General features: G+C 35.0%; 1 protein-coding gene across 3 annotated transcripts; it reads right to left on the bottom strand.

Annotated features, from left to right (window-relative positions):
* Positions 1 to 1,101: 1,101 nt before the first annotated feature.
* On the bottom strand, positions 1,102 to 18,320 carry adamtsl7 (ADAMTS-like 7). 3 transcript variants are annotated; one of them, XM_082164586.1, is made up of 12 exons: positions 13,332 to 18,316; positions 10,752 to 10,935; positions 8,907 to 9,082; positions 8,381 to 8,492; positions 7,588 to 7,752; positions 7,028 to 7,157; positions 6,261 to 6,474; positions 4,759 to 4,932; positions 4,507 to 4,683; positions 2,744 to 2,923; positions 2,516 to 2,660; positions 1,102 to 1,499 (listed from the first exon to the last, which is right to left on the bottom strand). In XM_082164586.1, exons 1-12 carry the CDS (start codon positions 13,479 to 13,481, stop codon positions 1,360 to 1,362), a joined length of 1,947 nt encoding a protein of 648 aa, XP_082020712.1. In that variant the 5' UTR covers positions 13,482 to 18,316; the 3' UTR covers positions 1,102 to 1,359. The 3 variants fall into 3 exon arrangements, with proteins under 3 accessions (XP_082020712.1, XP_082020711.1, XP_082020713.1); XM_082164585.1 differs by having other exon boundaries at positions 7,588 to 7,755; positions 13,332 to 18,313; XM_082164587.1 differs by lacking the exons at positions 1,102 to 1,499; positions 2,516 to 2,660 and having other exon boundaries at positions 2,842 to 2,923; positions 4,529 to 4,683; positions 7,588 to 7,755; positions 13,332 to 18,320.
* Between the last annotated feature and the right edge of the window lie 725 nt (positions 18,321 to 19,045).

Here is a 19,045-nt window from a genome sequence, read left to right on the forward strand (position 1 = left end):
TTATTACTTTATTATCTAACAAGGAAGTACAGGTTCATTCTATTCCCATTCCCACATTATAGACTCCACTGTGAATATACAGCATTTTCAGAGCATTTTATGTCCTTGTTTGACTCTTTAGTTTTTGTACATCTTATAGCAAATAGAGTGTCTCACTGAAGGAACACGTCTTTCCTTTATTTTAGAATTCACCATCATTAGGTTTATTTTGTATTCATTTTTTTTGTCCATTTTTCAGAGTGAGAGGGCCATTCTGAAGCATGTGTGCATTTCTGGCGAGTCTGTTCTACTCATACTGAAGTGACCTCTTCAAGGGGTCATATCAGGACAAATCACATTATCTTTGATCTTTTGAATCAAAACTCAAAACCTCCCCAGTCCAAAAAGACAATTTGTCGAAATTCAGCTTACAACATAAGCACTGTTTCATTTCTCACAACAGTGTTCGCATAGAAGTCTTAAATGTACAGTAGCTAAAACAGGCCTTTTAAACCTGCGTGAAATGAAATTTCACCCAGTTTATTTTCTAAACGCATGTTATAAAAATATTTGTAAATAACTCATCCGTGTTTCATTTAAAAAAAAAAAAAAGTAATCTCGTTGTTTAATTGAAGTCTTATAACTCGATCTTCTGGTATATATAAACAATAGACTAATCTCTGGTGATAAGACTTTCATTTCGTCTGCTTAATCCCGCCCCTTCCAGCTTGTGTTCATCTGCCCACATCTCAAAATCCAGTCATCAACCGATGTACACGACCAAGTTTTTTCTCTTCACTCAGACGTACGTCACAATTCGGAAGATCTGTTGCTACTTCCGTTTCATTGGAACTTTAAAATTCAGGATCAAAAAGAAGGTGAAAATGGTTTTGAAAACTAAACTCATTTTGGAGCAAGAAACCTTGACTAATATTGCATGTGGACCTCTCTTTAAATTATGAAAAATACAAGGACCCCTCTACAATGGCAGAAAAGCAAAGTTTTAGATGTTATATTTAGATAGGTTAATAGTCATAAATTAACATTTAAATATAAAGATTCATTTGAAAATCAGTCAATATTCATTTTTAGACATTACTGAACATAATAAATGAAGTAAAAGAGGCTCAGTTGTTTTTATTTGCAATAAATATTCAATTGCTCATAGAGCATTCTCATTTTGTGTTTTAAAAAAGAAAGGCAGTGAATGTATACTTAAAGTCTTTTGAAGTGAAAGACAGAGAGGTGATGAACAGTGATGTCATCTCAGGGTCAGATCCAGCTGAAAACAGGTGGGCGATGATGTCATGATGAGAGACAAGGACATAACAATCCAAGGAAAGGCGAGCGGTGATGTCACATCCCAAGGAGCCGACCTGATCACCTGATTCTATGCGGTGTGTCTCTCTGAATGACCCGAGAGCATGATGCACAACATGTGGTGCGGTAGTATGAGTACACACACAAACGAGCCTGGACCACCACCACACAGTTATAGTACAAATCCCTGCAGGACTCGTCTACAGACAGAGACAGAGAAACATCTTAAAGGTAGTTCACACAAAAATGAAAGTTCTGTCATCATGATCATTCCTAACCTATATGGGTTTTTCTCAAAGTACAACATCATTTTTTTTTTTTTTTTTATGAAGTTTGATAGCTACAGTCTTCATTAACTTTTATACATAATATGGAAAAGAGCAATTTAACATTTAGCTTAAGATCTCCTTAATTGTTCCATGGAAGAAGGAAAATATAGGTTTGGAAAGAGCTGGGTAAAAATATAGATTTTGATTAATCGTGATCTTCATTTACACAATACTGATGTTCACTGTTAAAGTCACGATGTAACGGAAGTAGCGACCGTTCTTTTCTATACTGGGATGTACAGCTATATGAAATGGATTATAAGAGGGAAAAAAGTAGGGTGAGGACTGGATACGAGCTTGCAGCGATTGTAAGAAAAGTTTAAGTTTTAGTATCTCTATTATGTGTCAGTCAATTTTATTTCGTTTTTGTTTTATTTCTATATAAATGTAACATTTTATTTCAGTTTAGATTTGGGAATTTTAGTACATCAACTTAAATGTACGTATTTATTTAAATTAAAAAATATATATATTTAAGTTTTTCATCTATTACTTTAATTTTATTTTAATACAGCTTTATTTACCAGCTTTCAAATACATTTTAATAGTTTTAGCTTTTGGTAACAATAACAACACTGTCAAACAGACAAGTTTAAAATAAGTCTGAAACACTGGCCATAATAATTTAAAGCAATAAATAAATAAATATTTATTTCTGCAATAAGAAGAATATGTAATCAAGTGGAAGAAATAAATGATTTGGAATCGATTCAAGAGCTTGTGAATCAGATTTAGATTGGGAAATCTGTATCGATACCCAGCCTTGTTTTGGAATGACATTTGTGTGATTAGATGGCAGAATTGTCATTTAGGGTGCTTAACAATACTAGAAGTACAAAGACAAATTATTTTAAATGAAGAAAGTGACAGCTGTAGAAAAATCATACCAATCTGTGGCGTGCAGGTGTGTGTGTTACACTTCTCTTGATTTGCAGGTTCAAGGGCAGGATCACAGTCATGGCTTGTGGTCAGTTCATCTTGCAAACAACGTACCTCCCTCACTCGAAAGCCTCCGTCGCAGGAACGAGAACACTGAGGTAGTTAAAAACATTCGTGTTAAACGAGTTGATTGAAACAGCTTGGTTGAAGTTGCGCTGTGTGTGTGAGGAACTAACCGAGCTCCATTCCGTCATGTACCACTGCGCACCACAACTCTTCAAATAGCAGGTCTGTCCACTCGGAGGACGGGGCAGATGAGAGCAGCGCTCATCTGAGGTGACTTCTAATTGGACATTGTTTTGGACAACACAGACCACACCTCGACTCTGGGTACCATTGCCACATTCAGACGAGCACTGTGACACACACACACACACACACACACACACACACACACACACACACACACAAGCAAACAGGGTTTCAGTATTAGATCTGGTTTTTTTCAGTGAATCAAAAACACTGAGTTACTAGTGCAGCTCAATTCCAAATACGAACGACTCTTATGAGTCAGCTCTTTTAATGAATAGTTCAAAAGCAGACTTATTTTTAGTATTAAATTATATTATTATAGTATTTATTAATATTTTAATTACTGTCACCTCCATCTTTGAGCATAGATGTGAAAAGGCTTAAAGGGATAGTTCACCCCAAAATGAAAATTCTGTCATCATTTACTCACCCATAAGTTGTTTCAAACATGTATGAATTTCTCTGTTATGTGGAACATGAAAGAAGACATTTTGAAGAATGTTTGTAACCAAACAGTTGTGAGGCATAATTTACTTCCAAGGTATTTGTTTTTCCATACTATGGAAGTCAATGATACCTCACAACTGATTGGTTACCGAAATTCTTCTTAATATCTTATTTTGTGTTCAGCAGAAGAAAGAAATTCATACTGGTTTTGAACAACTTGAGGATGAGTGAATGAGGACATAATTGTCTTTTTTGGGTGACTACCCCTTTAAATAAACCTAAATTGCTGTAATTCTTGAATGCTTTGGAATCCAGACATAAGGTTGATCTCTTTTTAGAGAAAACACTCTCAGATTATTATAGGAAGCAATTAAAAAAAAAGGGTAAAGAAAAGCACTTACAAGGCTCTTTTAAAACAGATTGCAAAATACATTTAAAAGTATTCAAAGGTGGCAAAGACTTCAATTTAAGTACGTTTTGCAAGTCATTCCATGCCCAAGGGGTATAAAAGGAAGAAGCATCCATATAATTTACAAAATATTTTGAACTCTAAAACCGCTAGAAAATCAAAGCCAAATATTTAGTTGTGTTCCAAATTGAAAGTTTATCATCACAAAAATGGAGGTTCCTGTGAACTTTTGAAAAGGGCCTATTATAAAAATAGCCACAGAGTGACTCACACAAATTTTAATTGTGCATTCTCCTGTAACAAATGAAAACATTTCTGTCACAATATCACTTCTAACACAAAACAGTGGTCAAATACAGAACTTTTAGTCTCAGACCTTTCCAACCATGTGTGATTTGATTTGTCAAGATTAGAAATAGATTTGACCATAAAATAATGCAGTACATTTAGTAAAATGTGAAACATGACACCGCTCACTAGGGGGAGGAGCCGGCTAAAAGGATTAAAGTATGATTTCCATGTCTGATTTTAAAATATGATTTTTGAGTGTTTTAGCTCTTGAATAATATCTAATTTATAATGATTACTAAAATACTTGACAGGAAATAAACACAATTGGTATGGCCACGCGGGACACTGACAGTTAACAGTTAAATTAACCTTTATTTTATATTTTTAGTTTAAATTTTAGTTTAAATTTTTGAACTTTTGTTGTGTGCTTTAATCATTTATATTACTTTTTGTTTCTGTATACCTTTCATTTTATTTCAGTTTTAGCTTTAGTAATTTTAGCACTTCAACTAAACTTTCAGCATGTGTGTGTCCATGCACCTGTCCCCAGGCTCCTGTGTACCATTCCAGTCGCTGTGAGCAGGGTCCCAGGTCACACGGCATGAGCTCGTCGGGTTTATCCTCATCATCGCAGTTGTCCAGTGGAAGTGAGTTGGTCTGACTCATCATACACACCACCGACCGGCTGCGACTTCCTTCCGCACAGTCTGCAGAGCACTGCAGAGAGACATAAACAGCTGTTTTAGAAGTGCTACTGGGAAATACTGAAGAAAAGCGCCCTTTTTTTCTCACCCTATCACTCCAGAGAGAATAGAACCAGCTGCTGGCACACACTCCTTTGTCACAGTTCTGCAGGTCCTGTGGGCGAAGCGCCATGTTGCATTCCTCATCAGAAACGATGTCACCCAGGTTATCCACACACACGACTTCTCTTCTGCGCTGACCTACTCCACACGGCACAGAGCACTGAAAGAGAGAGAGAGAGGGGGGTTTTCTCTGAGCACTTTGTATTGATGGCTACTGACCTCCAAAAACCATGATCTGCTAGGCCTAATATATTGTATATTGTGCAGGTTATCATAAGCAAATATAATGTAAATAATAATTCCTCTTTTACATCTTCTCTTCTTTTTCACATCTACACTACCGTTTAAAAGTTTGGAGCCCATAAGGTTGTTTTTTAATGTTTTTGAAAGAAGTCTCTAATGTTCACCAAGGCTGCATTTATTTGATAAAAAATGCAGTAAAGACAGTAATATTGTGAATTTAATTTTAATTTAAAATGTCACTTCAGTGATGTCAAAGCTGAATTTTCAGCATCATTACTCCAGTCTTCAGTGTCACAGGATCTTTCAGACATCATTCTAATGTGCTGATTTGATGCTTAAGAAACATTTATTATCATCAATATAAACAGTTGTGCTGCTTAATACTTTTGGTGTATGTGATAAATAGAAAGTTAAAAAGAACAGCATTTGTAATATTTTTTTTTGTAGCAATGTAAAAGATTTTACTGCCACTTTTGATTAATTTAGAGGATACTTGCTAAATAAAAGTAATTCGATTTATTTATTTTTAAAGAAAGAAGAAAAAAAACTTCTTATTGACCCCAAACTTTTAAACGGTAGTGTAAGGGGAGAGCGAGGTAAGATGAGCCACCATCTGTGTTTACGTGACCAATGACATATACTGAGCCCAGAAGTTTTTTACTTAAGCCACATTTTCCTAATGCAATTAAATAAATGCATTTTTAAACGTGGCTCAGGTATACTAATACTTCTGGAGAAACTGTACATTCAGAAACCAGCCTTTATCAGTCTTTGATTAAGATTTTTATTATTATTATTTTCATGGCAGGTCAAGATAAATAACAAACAGTATTATTTAGTATAATTTATTTACTATTATAGTATTTATTAGCCATTATTTTTATATTTAGTTTCAGTACTTCAACTTCAACTTTATTTCAGTCAGCTGCCAAAGCAACATTTCTCTCAACATATTTTTAATATTTTAAACTTTCGTTTTTGTTAACAATGACGACACTGTTAATGAGGTAATTTTTTCCTAATTAGGTGGTTATGGGACAAACTGAGACCACATTATTCAAGTCAATAGCCAGATGTTATAATATGTTATAGATGTATAATAATTCCAGATGATAGATGATGTCATGAAACACAGTTATGAGTATTAGTTTAACCTCTTGTCTCATTTCTTCTTGCTTCACGTACTTAAGGAAAAACTGGCTCATCTTACCCCACTCTCCCCTACACACAGACACATTCACAAACCTCTGTCCACTCTGAGCGGATCTGCCACTCACTGCAGATCTTGAGCTGGCACACGGTGGTCGTCTCTGGCATTTCTGTGTCGTCGCAGAGACTGGCCGCCACGATGACTGTGCTATTGCCATGGTGTCCCTGCGTCTGCTGGCAAATCACCTGACGATACTGGAAACCTGGACCACAGGTCTTACTGCACTCAGACCACTCCCCTACATCCCAACTACACACACACACACACACACACACACACTGGTTGAAGGACAACTGCTTGGTTTCATTCACATGTGCTTCTCATTTGCACCATTTGAAAATCAAGTCCAAATGCCCATATGGACAGTTTTTAAGTGTGCTATTAGTTTACTGTGTTTAAAACTAAAAATAAGCATATTTTAAGTGTATACACATTTTTATGTAAGATACATACAAAATCATACATAAGTAAGTATACTTGGCTTAGACTGACATGTATACAGAAACGTTTAAGTACATTTGTCATATAATTGTACTTCATTAAGAAAAGTATGATTAAGTAATAAGTATTCTAAGTATATTTGGCAAGTAGTTGTGACGATACCAAGATATATGTAAAGTAGGACTTGATTATAATTTTAACTGTAGTGTGTTAGGCCTATGTGATAGGCTTATTTAAGTATATATATTTAAAATGTATTCATATAATATACTTTAGTGACTGACTAACTAAATAATCTTGAACTAACTTTAGTGCTGTTTTTTTTTTAATCCTTTATCTGCAGTAAAAGATGTTCACTCACAAGGCTGGACAAGGCTGCGATTGACACTCTTCTACCTGGGGGCCAGAATGACTGGTGTAGCTACAGAGATCTCCCGGTACAGTGGTTTGAGTGGCCCTTTCCACACAGCTGAACACAACTTCACGACTGCCTGATAAACACACCAGACAAACAGATTAAACAGAGACAGACAGGACAGACATTGTCTTACAAGTTCAGTGTCTGCGGCTGGTAGAATACCAATCTATTTTGGTTTTATTCGCAAGCACAAAAGTATGGTTACTCTGGATTTGATTTAGATTTTTAAACAGTGAGGACATTATAAAACCTCTGCAATGGCCTGGAATGCGTGAATGTTGCGCGTGTGTGTGTGTGTGTGTCACTACATTCAAATTCAGAACACTATTCATTAGACAACACAACAGTGTGTTTATATCTCAGGGCCAAAAATAATTACTTTCTAGTTCTGTCTTGCACATATTCTAGGAATCTTTTAAGAGACAATTTAGTTTACCCAGACCAAATTAAAAGAAGAAAGGACCACAAATGCACATTAATGTATGGACTAACAACAAATCTACCTGTTCCACAGGTGGCACTGCAGGGTGTTGTTTTCATGGCAACCCAGCTGTATTGAGGAACTGGTTCCGGGGTTATAGGGTCCAAAGGAACTTGGTTAGGATGAGGGCTGCCCATTGAGCTTTCACTGTCACTATTCTCAGGATCAGGAAACATTCCATGACTCTCTACTGGAGGATGAGAGAGGGGGAAAGAGACAGAAAGAAGGTGAAAGATGGTTGCTTAAGATTTTAAAAAAGAAAAAAAAACGTATACTTTTTTATATATACATATATACAGCATAAAACGCCCCTATTACCTAGCAGATAAAAACCCTTAAAAAAATTATATGTACAAGCATAGAAACAGTTATAATAATCTAAAAACTTCTGATAATTTTTTTGGAATTTTGTTAACATCTTGTTTTTATACTTGTGAATCAAAACTCTTTGTTTTTAAAAGTCTGTTTTGCTCACCAAGTATGTAATAAAAAATACAGTAAAAACAGTAATATGAAATATTACAATTTTCAGAAACCATTACTCCAATCTTCAGTCACATGATTTGTCAGAAATCATTTTAATATGCTGATTTGGTGCTCAAGAAACATTTCCTATTATTATCAATGTTGAAAACAGTTCATGAGAAAAGCATTTTTTTTTTTTTTTTTAACAATGTAAAAGTGTTTACTCTCACTTTTGATCAATTAAATGTGTCCCTCCCTGCTGAATAAAAAATATTTATTTCAAAAGAATCTTTATAGTGTACTCCATATGTGCATTAGTATGATATAAAATGATATATTGAAATACTTACCCAGAGGAAGTACACTAGAATAAGAATAGGCATCTGAGTAAGTGTCAGTGATGGGGTCTTTGGGTAGAATGTATTCATAATACACTGTTGGATTGGGCTGTTGATAAATCACCTGAAAAATATGGAGTTTAAAACAAAAAATCCAGTCTTACACACTATTCATATGGACTTAATCAGAAGCCTTTGTTATCATAAAAACAAACTTCCTAACTTTCTAAAACAATACATCACACTGTAAGGAAAATAAGCCAAAAACGGAAAAGGTACTAGTCATTTTATGTAGAACATTATCAATTACATTTTCTTTAACCCTTAAACACAGCACAATGAAACGTGTAATACAAAATACAGGTAAAACACCTGTGAAAAAAAATCTATACAGAAAATTCCTTTGTATTAACACAATACTGTTCCTTATTTTAACAGACTTTTCTTAGAGTGTATCTTCCACACTAAGCCGCTTTCTATATATGTATCTTTAATCGAGGCAGTTTTGTGATATCATACAGTAGGAGTGGTCTCTCACAAAGAGATGCAGCTCCTGATTGGTTGGGCCAGGAGCAGTGATGGATTCTCCCGCTCTGCTGCGTATCTCATTGGGCCGTTTGTATGTGAGCCGAGTACCCACGGCATAGAAATATCCTGGCCTGTCGATTACCCAGTCACCATTTATCACTGATTCACCACTCGCTGTCCTGAGAGCTTGAAGAAAGAGAGAGGGGGGGAAAAAGATTATGGATGGAAGAAGGACACATGGTTCCATAACACATATTAACCTTTATGGGATAAACCAGGTCACACCAGCTGGCGTCTGGAATGTGGTAGCTGTTATTCTGCTGGTTCACAGTGGTCTACCAGCTTGGACCACTTAGAAGGAAAACCAGTTACCACCTTAAGATATGGCACTTTGAAGAATAGGGTATAATAGGGCCTGAAATGCTTAATAATTGTCAGTGAAAGAAGCAATATACAGTCAAACCAAAAATTATTCAGACACCACATTTATTTATATATATATATTTATATTTACTAGTGGGTTCAGGATATGTAAGTTCATTTATGAAAGTGATGATAGCAAAATAAAGTAAACTGTGACATATTATACCCAAAAATTCTTCATACCGTGGACTATCAGTAAAATTTATAAAAATTTGGGACCAAAAATTATTCAGACACTTTGACCTGACCATGTTTTGCTTAAGTGTTTTTTCTTTAATTGCTAATGCAACCTTTTTACACCACAGACTGAACAAAATGAAGCATGTCTTGGTAATTGGTTGACCTAAATTGGTATAATCTAAATGTGTACTTAAATTAAACAGCTGACAGCTATTCAACCTAATTCATTTGTGAGGCAGTCTCAGGATGAAGGATGGCCAAAGCCAGTGAAATATCAACTGATTTGATAACTGTGATAATGTGAGAAATGTTGAAGGTGTCTGAATACATTTTGGTTTGACTGTATATATATTTATACATTCCATTTTATATGAGGCTTGCTTCCAAAATTTGGGACATGTCTACATACAGTTTAAAAACATGATTTGTTTCACAAACAAACATTAAATATTCAAAATTGATAAATATGTATACTGCACAGAAGTAGGGTTACAGGTTTTTGCCTAAATTAAGCTGTATTGGAACCAAATGTTGATTTGTAGTTATTGATAAACCAATTAGGTACACTACTGTTCAAAAGTTTGGGGTTGGTAAGATTTTATTTATTTATTTTGAAGGAAGTTAATACTTTTATTCAGCAAGTATGCATTTAATGGATCAAAAGTGACAGTGAAGAAATTTAAAATGTTACAAAAGACTTCTATTTATGCCGTTTCCATTCATCCAAAAGAAGTTTCACGGATTTCTGAAGGATCATGTGACATTGGAGACTGGAGTGATGATGCTGATAATTCAGCTTTGCCATCACAGGAATAAATCAAATTTAAAATAATTTTTTTTTTAAAGTCATTAAAAATGTTTCACAATATTACAGTTTTTTTTTGTTTTTTTTTTGTAAATGCTGCCTTGTGAGAGAGACAAAAAAAAAAAAAAAGAATACTACCAACCCCAAAATATTTTAATTATTTGATTAATAATTTTGTCTACACTCTTATAATAAAATGATTGAATGGTTGTGAACATCAAATACAGTCAATGCAAAATTTTGATTATAAGTTAACAGAATGAGATTATTTATTTGTATTCTCACCAGCCAGTTTTTTTTTATCTAACATATATTTCTCAGAGCACACACACACAAATGTGTTTTATGTCTCAAAACCCTAAATTGCACCCTGTTTGAGGAACGTGCCATGATAATGAGCCTGAAGTAAAGTAAAAACAAGAGCCAGCAGGAATTCAGTTCCATTACCTAAGTAGTTCCTGGTCTTCTGTGTTTCCTGTATTTTGATTCGTTGAGCTCCAGAGGGGATGTCCAGGATCTTGTGGTAACCAACAGAGAGCACAGAAAGAAAGAGTGTCCCACTGAACAGCTCACACGAGCTCCCATCCCCTGCGCACACACCACATACATCCACCTGGAAACCCTCACAGCCCTGCATGAGAACAACACACACACACACACACACACACACACACACACACACACACACACACACACACACACACACACACACACACACACACACACACACACACACACACACACACACACACACACACACACACACACACACACACACACACACACACACACACACACACACACACACGAGTCAACCTTCAGACCTGAGTAATGACTTCACACAGATGAAAACAGGGATTTCACCACTTCAAATGGGAGACTATCTGGGCAGATGTTTGCTTGAGATCGTATTAATAAAAAGATTAAAATCAAAATTGAACGGCTAAGATGATTCGATTTCAGAAAATTCATCAACATTGGCTGTCTTATCTGGCAAGAGTTAATCAAAAAAAGCAAACATGTAGCTCTTCAAAAGGGCATTGCTGTCTTTCACTGAAAATGCACTCACATTGAGCTGTATTTATGCCTGTAAAAAGGCTTTCAGTCATTTATAATTTATATGTAAATTAGACTCAAAGCACATGAGTGCATATTTTACGAAAATTTTAGGTCACACTTTACAATAATGTCTCATTACGTAACATTTGTTAATGCATTAACAAATAATGAGCAATAGATTGTTTAATTATTCATCTTTTTTAACGTTAGTTACTAAAAATACACTTATATAATATACACTTTTTCACAGTTTTAGTATACTGAACATGTAAACATCAAATTCAATATTCACCCATGCTCGCAGATGAGCAAAGATAAATACAGAAGAAAAAAAACAGATCAATGAAGAGAGAGATTGCTTGTGTTTGAGATTTACAGATTTGGAAACCCTGCTACTATAATGGCAATGATTCACTGTAAACCGTTTCCTAAAACTTTTTCATTCAAACCATCATCAGTCCCTCTTAGCATAACACAATAATGAGAAACACACACACACTCACACTTTATGGTCAGACAAGGACCACATCGTTTCATGATTCAAAATTACTCACTGCAAGCCATCTAATGCTTAAACAAACTGCTTTTATTGTAAGTTCCAAAGTAAGAACTGGGATTGATTAAGACTACCTTTTATCCCAGTTTGTCAGACTTACAATAAGAAACAGGCTTAGTTTTAAGAATATCATACTTGACAGACTGGAAAAATTCTGCTTCCTAACACCAAAACACACACACAGTTGTTTTTCTATCATAGTGGGGACTTTCCAGTGACTTCTTTTGTTTTTACTCTGAGTTCATGATGTTTTCTATCCCCCAAACCTCAAATAAACCTTTCGGCATTTTTTTTTAACAATGTTATTAATATGTTATTTAGTATGTTTACTAAGCCATTTTCCTCGTGGGGACCTTTGACTGATCCCCACAGTAGAGGTGATTTTGGGTTTTACTATTCCTATGGGGACATTTCTTCCCTACAATGAAGACAAAACCTGACCCCAGAGCCCCACACACACACATCCGTACTGGATAGTTTTGCAATGTTTTGTCCCCAAGATGATCTTTACAAGAGCCATCAATGTTTTCTCCAGTGTTTACTATACTGGATTCAGGAGTTTATGAGTAATCTACTCACATTCTCACAGTACTCAATAGGTTAAGATTTAAAAAAATGAAAATTATATATATATATATATATATATATATATATATATATATATATATATATATTAGACATTTCATACTTAAAGATTTTTTCTCAAATACAGCATAAGGTATATCATTTAAAAAATAAATAATAATACATATAAGCCTATTAAAAAAAAAAAAAAGTCCTTTGCACCGCATAGATAACATTTAGAAAAATACATAAAAAAACACATATTTTAACAAGATTTTTATATATTAAATGTTTTTATTTAATTTTATTTTATTCTATTAAACTTTCAGAAATGTAAACAGGTTGCTATAGGAACTGTAAGAGACAGTATTTTCTTCACAACTTTTTTTTTTTTTGGTGCCAACTCTATAGTTTTACAGTGTATTTCTTGTCTTATAATGAGGACTCTGTACTTTGTAAAGTATTTTTGTTACTGTCATTTTAACAATTGCATTTTTGTAAAAATGTGCATCATTTTAAAATGCAGCAATGTACTTTTTGGAAAAACCTTCTTGAAAATGGTATCACATTATTGTACTATACCAGAACATTTATCAAGTCAAGTCATATTTATGTAGATTTCAACCTATTAAATTGATAACTCGATGCAACTTTAGGAACTTAATACTATAGATGTTGAATATTTAGAATTTTTGAAAGTGCAGATTTATGTGGATTTCTACATCTTAATTTATCCTAATTAAGTTTAAAGTATTCCAACACACTATAAGATATTGTTCTGCATAAACACTTGCATGCATTCTAGTTCTGCCGGCTGGAATCATTTGTTCATTCTCTGCGGTTCTTACCTCTCCAGGGCCGCTGCTGAAGTCGTTGTCCCAGGGAACAGGCTCTGTGGGTGGGCACAGGAGGGAGAGCAAAAGGGTCATCAGGAGGAAACGCTGGATGAGTCTCCACTGGTGTCCGCTCCAGGTCGGCAGTTGCATCCCACAAGCCATGAGCAGAACAAGACAGTCAGTAAGTGTGTAAATGTGTGTGTATGTCCTGGTCTTAATGAGAAGTAATGCAGTGGCGCTGTCTCTGAATGGAGATGTGTGTTTGTGTGAGAGAAAGTTTTAGTGAAAGGGGGTTTCTCTCTTTGGTATTTAAGTGTGTGTGTGTGTGTGTGTGTGTGTGTGTGTGTGTGTGTGTGTGTGTGTCTCACCCCCAGACAGCAAGTCACATACACACTGGCACACATCTCCCTCCTCTCCTCTTTCCACTCACCCCATTTTTTGTTCTTTCATAAGCAGCAAGGATTCCTTCCAAGAAATCTCCCTGCATGTGAGAGAAGCTGTAAAATGCTTAGAATTACAATCACTTTCTGATGGACAGACACAGTCTCTCTATCTTTCTTTCTAACACTCAGGGAGGCTTATTCTGACCAAACCAGAACTAAATCAGAGAATTAGAGCAACAAAAAAAGCCTCTCCCTCTCCCTCTAAAAGCCACTAGAACAGAAAACAAATGTAAAACAGGCCCATTCTGTAATGCAGTCCACAGCCGTCTCTTTGCATACTTGAGTGTGTCTTGTGGTGTGTAATTTTGTAGTAATGAGGGTGTATGTCACTTGTGTCCAGATGGTAAGTGTGTTTTTCTATGACCTGCACACCTTCTGGAGGTCACATGAACTTCACCTCATCAAACAGGAGAGGAAAGGAGAATATCAAGACATCAGATCTAAAGGAAAAACACAGAGAACATTCAGAACTCTTGCACTGAAACAATCGGTCAGTTCTGTTCACAGAAAATATTTTCACGGACATAAACTACTGGAGCTCAGACTGACGCGGCAAAGGAATGTTTCTTGTGGCAGTGGTTTTGTGTTTCTTTATTCCAGGTCAATAATGCAAAGCGACTTACAGTTTTTCTTCATTGCAAACACATTAAAACGGATTCTATTAGCATAAAATCCCAGAGCATTACTTCAGCTCCCAAAACAAAGACACATTCTTCGAAACTTTAAACTCTATTCACCTGTTTTCACACATGGTCCGTTTTATTCCTTTTGTTTTTGTGTTTTTAATCTTCACAAAAATGTCCTCATGAACAGATTTCACCATGTTCTTTTTTAGGAAACCCAAGCACTCAATATGTCTCAGTTGACACACATGCAAAAACTGTTCACATAAAATTCTAATCAAAAATCAAATTAAGACACAGGTGAGTATGTTTTGGAAGAGGCAGAGCATTGAGGGACTGAGACCAAGAAGATAATGAAGGGACAGTTGTCTCCGATGAAATCTATGTTTCTCTGGTTAAAGTTCACCCCAAAATGAAAATTGTCAAAATGACGATCTTTTTATGATTGTTTTGAACCGTCAAAGTTTTGGGTAAATAGACTTTCAAAAGAGGGACAGAAAGCTCTCAGATTTCATTAAAAATATCTTCATTTGTGTTCTGAAGATGAACGAAAGTCTTGTGGATTTGGAACAACACGAGGGTGAGTAAATAATGAAAATCGGAAAAAAGAAAAAAAAATTGGGGTATACAACGGAAGCTGGGCCAAATCTGAACCGTTTCACGATTGCAACTATCACCAAAGACTTTTGATGTCCTTGAAAGGGACTTTGCTATCGCTCAACCTCAAAAATATAAACATGTTACAACGGTAACTACAAAATACAGTATTTTTGTCTTACTGTAGTTGCACAGTATACTGTATTTCTTGTTTTCTGGTGAGTACTCTGTATATTGTCAAGTCACCTTTATTTATACAGCGCTTTATACGATACGGATTGTTGTTGATTCAGTTCCGTTGTAAAGATCATACATTTCTAAATTAGTTCATTTCATCTACAAAGCAGTTCTGCAGAAAACTGTGATGTCATCGTTCAGCTCAGTTCAGTTCTCATCCTACAGTGTCAGTGCAGTCAAATCAATAATATTGTTGAATATTAAGTGTCCTCAACTAAGCAAGCCAGAGGCGACAGTTGTAAGGAATTCAAACATATATGTAATTACACATTTATAATGATGATGTTACAATTTACTACATTTAAAATATATTAAATGTAATCTAATAACACACTACAGGTAAAATGCTAATCAAGTAGTGGACCACATGTGCTTTAGTATGTTAGTCAACACATCAAAGTATCAAGTATACTTTAAATAATGACAAAAGATTATTAAAACACAATTTACATTATTACAGTGCACTTTTTAAAAGTGTACTCGCACTTAGTCATGAAAGTGTGCTCTCTACTGAAGTTGCCTTTTATTGCATTCATATTATAAATGGTATCCTAGACCATTTTGAGGTCATAACAGTTATCTCAGGCCAAAGTTTGGTTGTGATGGAAGATGATCTGATACTGATTTACAGTAAGAGCTTGAGTTCGTCACAGAAATTTGAGGTTTGTACAAAATGAAGAGCGGAAAATATTGCATTTAATACTCAGATGAAATACCAATAAATTGTGAATAACATGGAGTCTGATTTAAGACCAAGCATAATTTGTCTAAAGCGCACAGCAGCTTTGTATGCACTTTTTAAAACCCTCAAAAGAAATTCTACTAAGTTAAAGACTCCACTTACTGGTAGTGAAATTTACTCCGTTCTCTTTTTTATGAGATCTACTTAGACTGGGTGACCACCGCTGGTGTTGTTTTTTTTGTTGTGTTCTGCAATAAGAGCCCTCTATGAAAAAATGTTTTTGTCTAGAAACTACAGTATGAAGCACCGGCTGAGGAGGAAGGAGCGGTATAGAGGGGCTTTACTCGGATTTACAAGCATAAAACGGACACATTCCCAATCCGCACACTGTTGACTACACACCTGTTGCAGTGCAGTGATTTAGATGACATGTATCCGTACATGTGTGTGTGCGGATAAGTGTGTGACGCGGTCACTGGTCACATTTGTTTATCCTTCAGGATGGTAAATAGAGAGAAGTCTATTCAGTGACTGCTTGGAGGAAATCTCAAAGTGACGTTGAACGCAGACAAGTCTGACAGCCTTCGTAGAGAGTTTTTAAGAGACAGAAACAGATAGCTGGAAACTCGACAGAGACTCATCCAAAAGTACGGGGATTTGGAGAGGAATGTCAGTACTAAGCATACTTAATAACAGCTCTGAGCCCTGCATTCTACATGCCCGCTGTGGATTAGTATGGACAGTAAATAACATAATAACAGTGGATGTCTCCCAAGTGTACTAAATCAAACAACCCCAAATCTTTATGCTAAAGTACTAAAGGTGGAATGACTGTTGAGAGGATGGAAATGCAAACTGAACATACAGAATTGTCAATAGAGATCACAGCCTGTGTTATGACATTAGCAGTGGAATTTAACAGTTGTGACTTCCTGTGTTTCCATGACTTTTATACAGATTTAAATGATCCTAGAGTACAAATTAGTGTGCAAATATCTTCAATAAGACCCTCAAAAGACAAACGAGACGGATGTTATAGCGCTGCCTCGAGGAAGTTTACTCTACACAAGCACTCACAAACAGCAATGTCTAGCCGATTAAATACTTTAGAGAGGAGCGCAACTAAAAAAAACAATGTATCTCCCAGTAAAACTTTCCAGGCCTAGAAATCAGAATTGTAATGTGTTATTTTCAGGTTTTCCATGGCCGTGGGAACCCTGGAAGACAGTCTCTCTCCCGCCCTACAAATATTCATACTTCCCTAATATGCAAAAAGCAGTATGTCAGATGAGAAGGATGTTGAAATTTGCAGACTTCATGACACTGGAGGCAAAAATATCTGGGTAACCTAACTTACAACTTGGCAAATGAACTATGAGTTGAGCTTCTCTTGGTGCTATAGGTCCCAAAAAAAGTTGTTTCTAGTGGTTAAATAACACCAGTAAATTAGTTTCGTTGTTATAAGCACATCATAGGTCTACGACCTTGTGCTGACACAAGCTGATAAAAAACTAATCCCAAAAATTACAACTTCATGCTGTGCAGATCACACAAAAACTTGACTGAACGTCTTATTTCACTTGGGCCATTAAAAACCAAGGCCTTCATTTTATGTGTGTTTCTTTACAAGGCAGTGGAAACATAAAATGTTGACAATCAATGTGATTTAAGACTTTAATGCAAGTATCAGTATTCCTTACATTCCAAGAATGGTGAAAATTAATCAAGTTTACTTTAAGCCACATTTATCTCTCACTTGAGGGTGATAGAGTAACAAACACACATATGACGTTCTATTAAATGGAAGAATTTATAATCATCCCAGCCGTTAGAAAGAGGATGTAACAGTTAAAATGGAATATTATTATTTATTTTTTTTAAATGTCAATCATGAGAAAATTGAGTCGTGATAGAGAAAACAACGTTTGTTATGTCAAGACCACAAGAAAATTAAGTTGTGATCACGAGAAAACAGCTTTTTATGTTGAGATCACGAGAAAATTAAGTTGTGATCACTAAAAAAAATTAAAGAAAACATATATAAAATGAATCCATGGCCTCTTAGGGCTTCCGTACACTGGTTTTCAAAAAATGTGTAGTTATTGTGCCATGAGTTGATGTCTGTTAGATGTTTTGAGCTGACTGAGTTTAAAACAATAAATAAAACCTGCATCTATTATTGGATAATTATAGTGATTTTAGGCCAAACTACAAGGTTGTTAGTTAACTAAAATGAAAACTATTAAAAATAATTTTCAGTCATAATAAAATATAAATGCTAATTAAATAAAATTATTAATCTTAGCTAATGTTAATCTCAACATTTACTAATAAATGTTTTAGATTAAAAGTTCCATCTGTTAACATAAAGCACTGTGAACTAACATGAACAAGAACATTTTTATTATCGAACATTAATAAATCCTGTAAAAATATATAGCTAATTGTTAGTCAATATTAGTTAACTCATGTTTACAAATTAGACCTTATTGTAGAGTTGCCATATGTAATAGATTACTAAAACTGAAATGAAAGATATATAGAAATATTTAAAAAACTAAAACTAATAAAAATCACAAAACAAAAGTACTAAAACAAACTAAAATGAAACTTCAAAATATAAAAATATAAAAAGCAAAGCTAATTTTAAACTATGCTTAAATACAATAGTATATAATACTAAAATAACATTGCTCCAGAAATATTTGAGCATGCAATTACATTTTCAGTTCAAACCAAAACGTCTTTTTAAAAAAAAAATCAGACTCTGTCACGGTTTCCATAAACTTGGCCATTCTCAGCACTGAGTGACATTTTCTGGCAAGCAATCAGCACATATGCAGGGACCATAAAAAGTACTGTAAAAACCTATGAACATCTATTTTAACCACAAACTTTTCCCATTTTTCATTATGTTTTGACTTTCATGGGTTTAAAGCTAAATTTATAGACATATTTATGTGTTTTTTATAGCATGTGTGCATTGTATATATATAGCTTTTATGAAGCCCCAGTTGGGCTGCACTGAGAACTGGAACTGATAATGAAAAAGACATGTCACACACAGCTGAAATGGACCACAGTAGTGGAGCAAACATTCAGATCTGCAGGCAAATTTAGTTTTAAGAGGAAACTAGAAATCAC

This window comes from Leuciscus leuciscus (genome assembly GCF_965113295.1).
Source record: "Leuciscus leuciscus genome assembly, chromosome: 3".
NCBI classification, from domain to species: domain Eukaryota; kingdom Metazoa; phylum Chordata; class Actinopteri; order Cypriniformes; family Leuciscidae; genus Leuciscus; species Leuciscus leuciscus.

Bases quoted from the DNA above. Each gene is read 5' to 3' on its own strand.
- adamtsl7 (XM_082164585.1), bottom strand. From the start codon at position 13,481: ATGGCTTGTGGGATGCAACTGCCGACCTGGAGCGGACACCAGTGGAGA. The intron at 9,083-10,751 runs GTAATGGAACTG...TCTTTCTTCAAG, and splicing joins GAAGACCAGGAACTACTTAG to CTCTCAGGACAGCGAGTGGT. The intron at 7,158-7,587 runs GTAGATTTGTTG...TGTGTTTATCAG, and splicing joins CAGTGCCACCTGTGGAACAG to GCAGTCGTGAAGTTGTGTTC.